The following is a 13,773-nucleotide window of genomic DNA, read 5'->3' as shown; positions in this document are numbered from 1 at the left end:
TTCTTTCTCCTATCTGTTGGTGAGGTGCCAAAACCCCCTCTGGCAAGTGACACCAGCGTCGGAATGTCAGATGATATTGCTGCAAGCTTAGAGGAGTGTTCTATAGTGTTAAAACTGGATGTCTGGGAACTGGGGAGGTGTTAAAACATGACTTTGCTGTCGCCACTGTACCCCTCTGCGGTGTTAGGGCAGGCCGTGGTGTTCCTCCAGGCTGAGGTCACGGTGTCAAGCCCAAATCTGTGGCTCAGGTAGCAGCTCTTCCTCCACGCAGCTCATTAGCACGTTAGCACGTTCACCTAGCCCAGTGTTCTCCTCCGACCCTCACCCGCCGCCTTTGAATTGAAAATTGTTTACACGGATAATATAATTTAAATATGAATTCATCCGCGGCGTCTCAGATGTGTGCCTTTGGAAGAATTCAAAATTATTCCGCGTCTCGCAGTGCCTTTTTGTTGGCATTTTTCTTTGCAACCGTGAAACTTGAAGGAATGTCTGCACATAAAATAAATGGTGTTTTATTCCAGTGACCTCTGTGTTTCCACTTTATTTTCTTGATTTTCTTCCTTATTTTACACCAGGCTTAATTACCACCTGCGACGTAGGAGGCTCTCTGATCCTGTTACTCTGGTACATGGATGTTTTTTTTTTTTTTGTATTATTCATTTTATTGTTCTCTCCCCAGTGTCCTTACTCTGATGTAATATTGGTGAGCTTTTGACCACTCACCGCCGGCTGATTCAGGCACAGTGGAGTATTGGTCTCGTATCCGTGGGGAGAGACGCCACACAATGATGGGGCGGGGCGGGCTGTAGCGTAGTGGTTAAGGTGAAGGACTGGGACACGCAAGGTCGGTGGTTCTAATCCCGGTGTAGCCACGATATGATCCGCACAGCCGTTGGGCCGTTGGGCCGTTGGGCCGTTGGGCCGTTGGGCCGTTGGGCCCTTGGGCAAGGCCCTTAACCCTGCATTGCTCCAGGGGAGGATTGTCTCCTGCTTAGTCTAATCAACTGTACGTCGCTCTGGATAAGAGCGTCTGCCAAATGCCAATAATATAATAATGTAATAATGGTGAAGCTGAGGGTACAGGGCTCTGGATTAGATTCACCTGTGCCAGCTATTCAGTGGCTTTCGGCTTCCTGCTATTTCTAAAATGTATTTAATTTGAATGCGTCACCGAGAATAAATACTGTACCCGTTCCTGGTGGACGTTCACCAAAGCCAGGGACAATGCTGCCGTTTTAGGCATCAATTGTAAAGCGTTTTATTTTGGATAAAAGCGCTTTATTGTGAATGTACAAGGTCTCCGGGTGAAAATTAGCCTCCTCGACTCGCTCCGGTGAATTTACAGGAATAGGTCGTTAACCTTGTCGAATGAATGAATCGATTAAACGAAGCTTTCGTCTCCTTTAAGTCAGGGCTGATAACGCGCATATTCCGCCTCATGCTGGAGCTCTTTCTGTTTAGTGTAGAAAAACTGCAGGCCACTTTTCATAACTTACTTTCCTCCCACAGGGTTTGGGCATACACTCACCGAGCACTTTATTAGGTATTTATTAGACTTATTTTTTTTAGACTTCTACTGCTGTAGCCTATCCACTTAAGAGTTATGACACGTTGTGTGTTCAGAGATGCTCTTCTGCATACCACTGTTGTAATGGTGTGGTTATTTGCGTTACTGTCTCCTTCCTGTCAGCTTTGACCAGTCTGGCTATTCTCCTCTGACGTCTCTCATTAACAAGGCATTTCTGTCTGCAGAACTGCTGCTCACTGTGTTTTCTTTTAGTTTTTTATTTTTCACCATTCTTTGCAAACTCCTGGCGACTAGTGTGCATGAAAATCCCAGGGGATCAGCAGTTTCCGAGATACTCAAACCACCCTGTCTGCCACCAACAATCATTCCACGGTCAAAGTCACTTAGATCCCGTTTTTACCCCACTCTAATGCTTAATGTGAACGTTAACTGAAGCTCATGACCCATATCTACACGATCGTATGCACTGCACTGCTGCCACACGTTTGGCCGATTAGATAACCGCAAGAATAAGTAATAAAGTAATGAAGTAAAAATGTTCCTAATAAAGTGAGTCTATATTAGGCTCGTTCTCTAAACTCAGCCAGCAGTTATGAAGGCGAGGCGGTCTGCATTCTCCCCGTGCCGTTTTGTGTTTGGTGCCGTTTTTCCCCTTTGGTCGATGCTTCTATCCTTCTGCCAAAGTGCCGAACACAAACGGGTAAAGTTTTACGGCTCCTCGGCTTGCAAGAGCCCCCTTGCGCGTCCCAAACGTCAGTGGAAACGGCGCTAAGACGGGGTTTCCGTTGCTTTCCCGCCACACTGAGGCCCGGTAAGTGGTTAATTTAATCAAAATGATATGAAATTGCTAAAAAGGCTTTGCAGACGTTTATCCTGGCGGTTGACTTCTTCACTCTGGAAAAATATCCTCTCCATCTTTGTTGTCATTTTGCTCATGCAGTGGCTCAAACAGAAGAGTATAGCCAGCACCCCCCCACCCCCAAACCCGACCCCCCCCCCCCGTCGCTATGCACAGTAATTGCTATGGCAACCAGGAGATCACTCATTTGCATTCTTTGTGCCACCGTAGAGCTCCTGTTCTGGGGGAAATGAAGTGAGAAGTGAAAGTGTGTTTAAAACTCTGCCGTGCAGCCGTGGCTGTTCTCCTGTGCGTCAGTATGTGAACACACACACACACACACACACACACACACACACTCACACACACACACACACACACACACACACTCACACACACATACACTCACACACACTCACACACACACACACACACTCTCACACACACACTCACACACACTCACACACACACACCCACACACTCACACACACACACACACACTCACACACACACACACACACTCACACACACACACACACACTCACACACACACACACACACACACACTCTCACACACACACACTCTCACACACACACACACACTCACACACACACACACACACACACACACACACACACCTGGCCCCACCACATCCTCCGCCGGGCCCTGTGGCCTGCTTATTGCCATGACAACAGCAGACTTTGAGAGGAGGGACGGGAGCGCTTCAGAAACGCACTCGGCCCCGGCCTCAGTCAGCGTGTCACAAAAGAAGGCCAAACTGCGACCTGGAAGGGCGGAGGCCAACGCTCGTCGTGTTCAACCTGCCGGAGTTACACGTCAGAGAATGGTAAATTTATCCAAAGCGCTGTACAATTGATGTTTCTCCATTCACCCATTCATACACACACTCACACACCGACGGCGATTGGCTGCCATGCAAGGTGCCGACCAGCTCGTCAGAAGCATTTGGGGGTTAGGTGTCTTGCTCAGGGACACAGCCCGGGCGGGGGATCGAACCGGCAACCCTCGACGACTGCTCTTACTGCCTGAGCCAATGAGACGACTGCTCTTACTGCCTGAGCCAATGAGACGACTGCTCTTACCGCCTGAGCCAATGAGACGACTGCTCTTACCGCCTGAGCCAATGAGACGACTGCTCTTACCGCCTGAGCCAATGAGACGACTGCTCTTACTGCCTGAGCCAATGAGACGACTGCTCTTACTGCCTGAGCCAATGAGACGACTGCTCTTACCGCCTGAGCCAATGAGACGACTGCTCTTACTGCCTGAGCCATGTCGCCCCCGAGAGGTTGAAGAGGGGTTGGGTTTCAGATCAGAAATCCTGACTATATCCACACGGCCGGATATGAAATGGCATGTGGCAAGTTTTATAAAATAAAAGAAAAAATTTTGGAAAATAAAAAAATAAAAAATATGCTTTCTTACTGGGTTGGGTTGAGGACTGCTTTGTGACGGCACAGTGTCTGTGTTCAGGAACCCCAGGATAACGCCCGTAGTCAACCCTTTTAAACAATATTAATCAAAATGTATTCCATCTGTAGTCTCATCTCTAAATAGACATGATAGGAATTTGCCTCAATAGGCGAGTTCATGCAGTTAAATGTGCTTATTCCGTCTTTATTACGCTCATTCTACGTTTGCCCTTTCCTGGCCAGCGGACAACATGCTCGCTCCTCTAGCCGGGTTCCTCTCCGGAGTTATTCCCATCGGGGAGTTTCTTCTCTCTGCTGTTTTGCTGTTTTCTCCGCAGGAGGGAGGTTGTTTCCTCCTGTGCTATCTGGGGCCTCAGGGCTGGTATTCCCCCCTTTCCACATTATACATTATACATTATACATTATACATTATACATCACATTATTAGCATTTGGCAGATGCTCTTATCCAGAGCGACGTACAGTTGATTTAGACTAAGCAGGAGACAATCCTCCCCTGGAGCAATGCAGGGTTAAGGGCCTTGCTCAAGGGCCCAACGGCTGTGCGGATCTTATTGTGGATTAGAACCACCTACCTTGCGCGTCCCAGTCGTTTACCTTAACCACTACGCTACAGGCCATCCCTTCCCTTCAGTCACTCAGTGACCATCTCCTGTGAAAAGTGCTAGACAGACTTATCAAATTTTTAAAAAATCACCGTTTTTATTTTTATTATGGAGAGCTTCCCGGAGCCTGTCTGTCACACTGTTGTTTATGCCCTCTGGCCCCCTGGCCCTCTGCAAGGAGAGGAACACATCGCCATATGGACACGGTATGGCACCATGGTGGAATTTGACTTAGTATGCACCACTGTTTGTTTTTATTTTGGAGAGCTTTTTATTTTGGAGAGCTGACTAACACCCAGAGTAGTGTAGTGCCTGTCCGTCAGGCTGCTGCTTATCCAGGACAGCGATGCCCTCTGGCCCCCTGGCCCTCTGGCCCTCTGGCCCCCTGGCCCTCTGGCCCTCTGGCCCCCTGGCCCTCTGGCCCTCTGGCCCCCTGGCCCTCTGGCCCCCTGGCCCTCTGGCCCTCTGGCCCTCTGGCCCTCTGGCCCCCTGGCCCTCTGGCCCTCTGGCCCTCTGGCCCTCTGGCCCCCTGGCCCTCTGGCCCTCTGGCCCTCTGGCCCTCTGGCCCCCTGGCCCTCTGGCCCTCTGGCCCTCTGGCCCCCTGGCCCTCTGGCCCTCTGGCCCCCTGGCCCTCTGGCCCTCTGGCCCTCTGGCCCCCTGGCCCTCTGGCCCTCTGGCCCCCTGGCCCCCTGGCCCTCTGGCCCCCTGGCCCTCTGGCCCCCTGGCCCTCTGGCCCTCTGGCCCCCTGGCCCTCTGGCCCTCTGGCCCTCTGGCCCCCTGGCCCTCTGGCCCTCTGGCCCTCTGGCCCCCTGGCCCTCTGGCCCTCTGGCCCCCTGGCCCTCTGCAAGGAGAGGAACACATCGCCATATGGACACGGTATGGCACCATGGTGGAATTTGACTCAGTATGCACCGCTGTTATCTCGCCTCACTCTGCTCTTGCTTCACCCTTTCCTTTTTCATCTATCTCCTTCTCTCTTTCTCTCACCCTTTGTCTCTTTCTGACTCTCTCCCTTTCTCTCTCCATCTGTTTCTCCCCTTTTCTCCCTCTCTCAGTTATATAATATATATATATATATATGTCATTTTAATATGGGAACTGTCACTGAGGACATGGTAATCGCTGCTGTAAGAAAGCTTCACTTCAGTTTGTCTCATGTCAGGAGTTCTCAAAGTGGGCTTTAAGGAGTCACTCGGACTTTCGTCAAAATGCAAAATAGCATTTTACCTTTTTATAATATTCATTCTTAATTCGTTTATTCATAATATTCACATACTTACATTTTACATTATTTGCATTTATTTACATTTACTATTGTCTCGAATATGAAAAAAAATGCTACATTATAAAATGTATAATTTTCTGATTCGTATAAATATTGTATATTTAACCACTTCATTAAAATATGAATAAAAATGTGTTTCACTTTAAACAGTTAAATACATAAGACGATAGTCTTCAAGCCAAAAAGTGAAAAAATAAATAAATTGGCATTTTCTGATTAAGATCCTTATATCCAAAAAGTGAAGAATTAGTTTTTTTTATTTTATAACATTTTTATTGTGTAATTGTTTTATTCAGATGGCTATAAAATAATGCATATTCAAAAACAGTTAAATAAATGGACAGACGTGTTTGAAGACATTTATTGGGGGAAAATATATTTCTGTGGGGAAGACTTTAGTACACAGAAACACCAGAACTGAAAGGATACTAAAATTCAAATGAGGAAATACATGATATCTTGATTGATGATTGGCCTGGGACTGATCTGAAATGCGGGGTTGTTATATTGAGCAGAGACGTTCCTGGCACTGACCGCAGTATGTATCAGGTCTGAGGAAGCAGAGCCGTCTGCCCATTCCATCAACCCGTGACAGCGTCTCTGGATGTGCCTCCCTCTGGGAGGGGGCTAATTGCTTAAGTGCTGATCCAGTGAATGCGTGTCCCTCTGCAGGAGAAGCATTAGGGCCCGGGTCTACTCAGACAGGAACCCAATGCACTGAAGTAATGATGGAGGTACTGTCGGGACGGGGGAAAAGAGAGCCCCTTCTCTCCCTCGTAATGGATGAACTGGGGGAGCGGCCATTTTGATGGATAGAGAGAGGGCGCCACAGATCGCAGGATCTCAGACTTCGCAAGACGCTCGGGAGTTTCCTGGCCTCTGTCTGCGGGGAAACACCCGGCTTTCTTCCAGAAGACGGAGCTGGTACGTTCCAGAGAAGCCTTCTGATGGTCAAGAGAGGAACTGCAGCAACAAACACCCTGAAATCACAGCACTGTTTATCTCTCCCCCTTCTCTGTGAACACGTTGATGTTAACCCCACCCCCCGCGTCATTTGCTGTGGCAATTAGAACCAATTTTCAACCAATGAGCTTCAATTATTGTATGGCTACACAATGTTTTGTTTTGTTACAATGAGTGTCGATCCGTCAACTGCATTTTTTGAAACCCTAAGGACTATAAACACAGGCAGAGGGTGAGTCGACACGTCCGTGAGCCTTTCTCAATGATGGGAAGGGATTCACAACGGTCTTGTTTACAATGTATTAACACAAAAATCTTACCTGTTGTACCGCTAAAGGTCCCAGGTCCATACCTGCTTACCTCACATGTCTAGACCCTGCAGGTCTGTGCTGTTCGAGGCCACCCTGGTTTTGTTTTCTTAATCCAGCTCTTAACCACAGCTGCCTCCCCTCCTCCAGGCCCCAGTGACAGCTTTTGGTACTTATGTCATGACTATTTCTAGACAAAAGCCACAAATACAATGCTCTGCTCCAGCAGATTTAGAGCTTACACATCTGTGTACAGTTAAATTACTCAGTCTAAATCCCACCTCGGACTCTAATTCTTTACACAGGCAAACCTCAGGCTGAACATGTGATTTAGACTTTAAGTATTTTTTATTAGAAAACCCTAAGCCTAAGCCTAACCCTAAAAATGAGTCAAACTTAACACATATTTTAGTCTTGCATTTAGACTTATTATTTCTGCAAAAACTAAAAAAAAGTTTCACATGCATTTTAGTCTTACATTTAGATTTAAAATCTTATTTAAAATTAAACTTAAAATTTTGTTTCTGCAAAAACTAAAAAATAAGTCAATCTTAACAAGCATTTTTGCCTTATATTTAGATTTAAAATCGTATTTTTGGAAAACTAAAAAGTCAAACTTAAAATGTATTTTAATCTTATTAGACTTATTGCCATATTTCTGCAAAAGCTAAAGAAATAAATCAACCTAAACAAATATTGTATTATTATGTTTGGACTTTAAATCTTATTTCTGTAAAACTAAAAAGTCAAACTTAATATGTATTTTAGTCTTATTAGACTTATTGTCATATCTCTGCAAAAGCTAAAGAAATAAATCAACCTAAACAAATATTGTATTATTATGTTTGGACTTTAAATCTTATTTCTGGAAAACTAAAAAGTCAAACTTAAAATGTATTTTAATCTTATTAGACTTATTGCCATATTTCTGCAAAAGCTAAAGAAATAAATCAACCTAAACAAATATTGTATTATTATGTTTGGACTTTAAATCTTATTTCTGTAAAACTAAAAAGTCAAACTTAATAGGTATTTTAGTGTCATTAGACTTATTGTCATATTTCTGCAAAAGCTAAAAAAAAATAAAAAAAATTTATCAACCTAAACAAATATTGTATTATTATGTTTAGACTTAAAATCTTATTTCTGCAAAGAACTGATAAATAAGTTAATCTTAACCCAGTGTATGTAATGAACATTACACCATTAGTATGCTGATACAGGGTGGCCTGTAGTGTAGTGGTTAAGGTAAATGACTGGGCCACGCAAGGTCAGTGGTTCTAATCCTGTGGTTCTAATCTAGCCACAATAAGATCTGCACAAAAAGAGATCTTATTTAAGGGCCTTGAGCAAGGCCCTTAACCCTGCATTGCTCCAGGGGAGGATTGTCTCCTGCTTAGTCTAATCAACTGTACGTTGCTCTGGATAAGAGCGTCTGCCAAATGCCAATAATGTAATGTAATGATGAAGAGAAAGTCACATATCATTTCAGAACATATTTTGTGTCCTTCATTGCAACATAAATGGTTCATGTTTGGCATTTATATAGCGCCTTTATCCAAAGTGCTGTACAATTGATACTTCTGCATTCATCCATTTATACACACACTCATACACCAGCAGCTATTGGCTGCCATGCAAGGCGCCGACCAGCTCGTCAGGAGCATTTGGGGGTTAGGTGTCTTACTCAGGGACACTTCAACACACCCAGGGCGGGATCAAACCTGCAACCCTCCGACTGGCAGATGACTGTTCTTACCACCTGAGCTGATGACACCCCATACATTTCATTTCAAAAACATTTAATCAGAAAGCATAGAAATCGACACAGTGCTGTCAGTGCTGCCTCTTGGTTGGGAATGGAACTTATAAATAGGAAGGCAGCATTGATCCGAAGCATGAAAGTTTTCTTTGAGCCCTTGCGTAAGACGCCAAACCCCATCTGCTTCTTGAAAAATCCTGCTTGCACACAGGAAGCCTGTCCCACAGAAGCAAAGCACCATCTCAGATATGGGTGTTTCAAAGTAAATCAATCATGCAGACCAAAGATGTATCCATCATGCCAGAACTCCATGAATGGTTATGTTTGGGCCCTGTAGTGACCTATTCAGAGGCAGATGCTCAAAGATAGAGAAAGAGAAACTTTTTAATCACTCCCAGGTATTGTACAGAATATATTTCACTTAAATGAGTGTATGAAAACAATAGCATTATAATTTTTTTTTTTTTAAACACACACACAAGAAGACCTAAGATGAGTCCTTATTCAATGTGAAAACAGCAGGGGAACAAACGTTTCAGCACAACGCCCTTGTCACTGTGTAAGAGGAATCTGAATGCTGCTAACAGATTGCACAGGTGTTAATTAATAACACCACGATAATCATCATCAATTTTCCCGAGAGGTACAACAGGTCACCAAGAGTGTATAATTGACTTTTGGACCACTTACCTGGAGAATTGGGTGCAAATCAGGAGAAGAAGAATAATAATAATACAAATACACTGTATGTTTGTTTTAATCAAATCAACGGGGCACATTGGGTACTTAAGGGTAAAAAAAGCCCAGAGGTTTTGTGGAACGTTTTTCCACATGCTCAATTAATCTGCCTCTTGTCTGTGAGCTAAATAATTAAAGATGAGCAGAGGCGTGCCCCCCCCCTCCTCCTGATAGGGTGAGATATGAAACGCCCGTGTACGCGGTCGCGCGGTTAAGGTAATTGGTTGTTTTTTTCCTCACACAGCTTCAGAGGCTGGACTGCGGTTTCCCGGTCAGGGAAGATTACGGCGTGGAACCCCAGGCTGGGTCTCTCCCCAATCTAAGCAGCTTTGCTTATGATAAACATAATCTGAAAAACACCGGTCGTGTCATTCCCCTGGGTAAAGGTGTGCACGAAGCAAACAAATAATGATAATAATGTACTGGTCTGCCTGAGATCCCACAATACCCCAATGGGCTCAAAACAACGTGAGCATTTTGTAGATAATTCGAGCATTCTGCACATTCTATCAATGTTGAGGAAATAAATGTAAAAAATATTTTTATATTTTAATTAAATGTTGATATCGCGAGGTTTTATCTTGGACATGCGATGTAATAATATGCAACTTTTTTGAAATCATGTTGATTTGAAATTATTATACAAACTAATAATTTTTATACTATTTCAATAGTATAAAATGTATTTATTCATGAAACATGGACTGAAGTAAAAAGAGCTATTCCAGGTTTTACTCAGTGCAGTTATCTGGCTAACTCAGTAATCCTGCTTTGTGGGTTTTACTCAGCGCAGTTATCTGGCTAACTCAGTAATCCTGCTTTGTGAGTTTTACTCAGCGCAGTTATCTGGCTAACTCAGTAATCCTGCTTTGTGAGTTTTACTCAGTGCAGTTATCCAGCTAACTCAGTAATCCTGCTTTGTGGGTTTTACTCAGTGCAGTTATCCAGCTAACTCAGTAATCCTGCTTTGTGAGTTTTACTCAGTGCAGTTATCTGGCTAACTCAGTAATCCTGCTTTGTGAGTTTTACTCAGTGTAGTTTTCTGGCTAACTCAGTAATCCTGCTCTGTGAGTTTTACTCAGCGCAGTTATCTGGCTGACTCAGTAATCCTGCTTTGTGAGTTTTACTCAGCGCAGTTATCTGGCTAACTCAGTAATCCTGCTTTGTGAGTTTTACTTTGTGCAGTTATTTGGCTAACTCAGTAATCCTGCTTTGTGAGTTTTACTTTGTGCAGTTATCCAGCTAACTCAGTAATCCTGCTTTGTGAGTTTTACTCAGCGCAGTTATCTGGCTAACTCAGTAATCCTGCTTTGTGGGTTTTACTTTGTGCAGTTATTTGGCTAACTCAGTAATCCTGCTTTGTGAGTTTTACTTTGTGCAGTTATCCAGCTAACTCAGTAATCCAGCTTTGAGGACCAGGTCCCAGGTGTCCAGTTGGTGACTGTTTAAGGGGATAGGCACTGGTTTGACATTCACATTTCTGAAGAAATTTCACTTTCTGTTCTTTGTCCAGTTGATACCCTCGCACTAAGCATTACCAACAAAACATATGACTTTTTGGCCTGTATTTAAAACCAATGTCATATTTCGTTTTTTCAAAACACTGTATGCAATTAAATCAACTTAATACAACTTGAGGCTAGAATAATTATAAAAATCAGCAGCTTATTTATTTATTTTATTGATTGACCTTTATTGACCCCCCCCCAAGTAGCCTGCATGTCTTTAGACTGTGGGAGGCAAGCGGAGTACCCGGAGGACAGAAAGGCCCAGGACCTTCTTGCTGTGAGGCGACAGTGTTATCCACTGGGGTGGCCTGTAGCGTAGTGGTTAAGGTAAATGACTGGGACACGCAAGGCCAGTGGTTCTAATCCCGGTGTAGCCACAATAAGATCTGCACAGCCATTGGGCCCTTGAGCAAGGCCCTTAACCCTGCATTGCTCCAGGGGAGGATTGTCTCCTGCTTAGTCTAATCAACTGTATGTCGCTCTGGATAAGAGCGTCTGCCAAATGGCAATAATGTAATAATGTAATGTAATCCACTCTGCCACTGTGCTGCCCATTTGTTTTACAATATCTTACTTCAGTTGTCACCTGTTATACAAAATGTACTATCAAAGGGGTCATAGTCTTGATACTGTAATTGAAAACCAGTAGTGCTGAAAACCAGTAGTACTGAAAACCAGTGGTAGAAATTGTGCCACTTTCCGGCCAGTGAGGCGTCCACAGGGTTAATGGAAAGACGGAACTCTTGATATCAATTATGCAGAGGAAATTGGGTCAGAATGAATCAGAACTCCTCTCTCACCCTCCCTCCCCGCTCCCTCCTCTTCTCTGTCGTTCTCTCTCTCTCTCTCTCTCTCTCTCTCTCTCTCTCTCCCTCTACAAGAGCGCCATTGTCTACAAGCTATGAGTACATTTATAAGGGAATACATGTACTATTATTATTATTATTATTATTATTATTATTATTATTACTATGTCAACTTGGTCAAATTAGTTTTAGGTTAAACCCCATATAGTTGCCTGCGCGGAAGTCCTATAATTTGTGTGTTGCTCAACTGCATCTACGTTTTTTGTTTATAACTTGAGCTTGTATTTATTAAACTTATGAAAATAAATAAATAAATAAATGTTATCGGTGAAGCCATAGCTTATGAGTTTTCGGGAGTTCAGCACCGTCACGCTGCCCCGTTGTTCGTCCCAGCCTATGATCTCAGCGCTGTTTTCCATCTTTGGAGACCATTCCCGGCCACGACCGAGGGGCGTGTATTTGTAAATAATACATCTTTCTTTCTTTCTTTGTGTTTTGCGAGTTGTCACGTCTTCTGTCAGGGAAAAATAAAAACATGGTTTCTATGCCTATTTTAGTATATACCACAATACATTTTTTCACAGCGTGGTTGGACTGAAATACAATAACATTGTCGTGGTTATTTGAAATAGCAAATAGGGTATCCCGCACGGACCGCGATAGGACACGTTCGCCTAACAAATACTTTTGCGTTTTCCATGAACAACATGGTCGGATGGGTGCTGGCGAGCGCTGTTTTATAGCACCGATTTCGTTTTCTTTTTATTATGAAATTTACGTAGTGACACGGAGGCTGTACTTCTTTCCTTTTGAACGGAGTTGCCGAGTTAACAACGGAAATGAAGAAGAGCGCGTGCGGCGTCATCTTGGCTCTTTGGATAATTGTGGAGGTGAGTTTTTTCCCACGTATTTAGTACGCGTTTTATTTTGATAAAATGTATTACATTTGAAATAACTATGTGACATGGCATGTCTTGGCAGAAGATAGTTTGTTTTGTTTGTTTTTGTTTGTGTCTTTGCATTGTTCTCGTAACTCATTTACAGTGGCGGACATGGGCATGTCAGGCGGAGATTGTGTGCCAACTTTCTGTCCCCAGATGAGTTTCTTTTTAAGGATTTTAAGAACTTTATAACAATCTCAGGGTGCAACCGTCTCTTTGAAGAGATGGGACAGTCGGTTTCACTAATGATTACTGCTAATTATATCAGCACATGGACAGTGTTGACTCTTATCACAGAGTATTCCCTATGGATTTTTATGTGATTTTCTCATCGCTATAATAATCCAAACAATGAATACACAAATAGAAAGGACAAATAATAATGTGCTATTGCTGCGTTCACGTTACTCTTTGTCAGTCAACCCACCAACCCTAGACGATTTCTCACTGAACCGTGTTTTCACAAGATTGGAGCCAACATTTGCAGCTAACAAATAAGCTAATGTTTGCTTGCAAGCTGGCTCGTCAGACTTTGCTCTCTCTAGGTAATGCTAACATGAATGTAACTTTTTTTTTTTTAAACGTGGTTCAACGGACATTACATTTAATCGCCCTCATTGTTGAACAGGAATTGATATCAAACAGGAAGCATATACACGCAAAATCAATCAAATCGAACCAAATCAAAATGTATTTGCATAGTACTTTTCACAAACAATTGTCACAACACGCTTGACAGAAATCTGTCAAATCTCTGGCCTAAAACCCCCACACCAACAACCCTAGGGCAACAGTGACAAGGAACCGTCACATATCCCATGGACATTAAATAATGTTAAATATTTCACGTGCAGACAGACAGAGGGCTTGGCCAGCACTTGGTTGTTGTTTTATTCTGAAGCTGTGAGTGATCGTGGCAGTGATACGTCACTTTGTGTCAGGAAACACTGTATGCGGTCACACTTTACAGTAAGCTTAATGAATTGGCACTAATCCATGTAGTTGTTAAGATGAATTAATGATGTCGAAATACG

General features: G+C 43.6%; 1 protein-coding gene across 1 annotated transcript in view; it reads left to right on the top strand.

Annotated features, from left to right (window-relative positions):
• Positions 1 to 12,302: 12,302 nt before the first annotated feature.
• Positions 12,303 to 13,773, top strand: part of LOC133137463 (WW domain binding protein VOPP1-like) — a 28,458-nt gene continuing 26,987 nt past the window's right edge. Inside the window, exon 1 of the mRNA XM_061255758.1 lies at positions 12,303 to 12,688. Within this exon, the coding sequence (XP_061111742.1) occupies positions 12,638 to 12,688 (51 nt within the window). The 5' untranslated portion in view covers positions 12,303 to 12,637. The remainder of the gene's footprint in view (positions 12,689 to 13,773) is intronic.

Source organism: Conger conger, chromosome 9, assembly GCF_963514075.1.
Source record: "Conger conger chromosome 9, fConCon1.1, whole genome shotgun sequence".
Taxonomy (NCBI): Eukaryota; Metazoa; Chordata; class Actinopteri; order Anguilliformes; family Congridae; genus Conger; species Conger conger.
The sequence above is the reverse complement of the archived record's forward strand: the minus strand, read 5'-3'. Positions and strand labels throughout refer to the sequence as shown.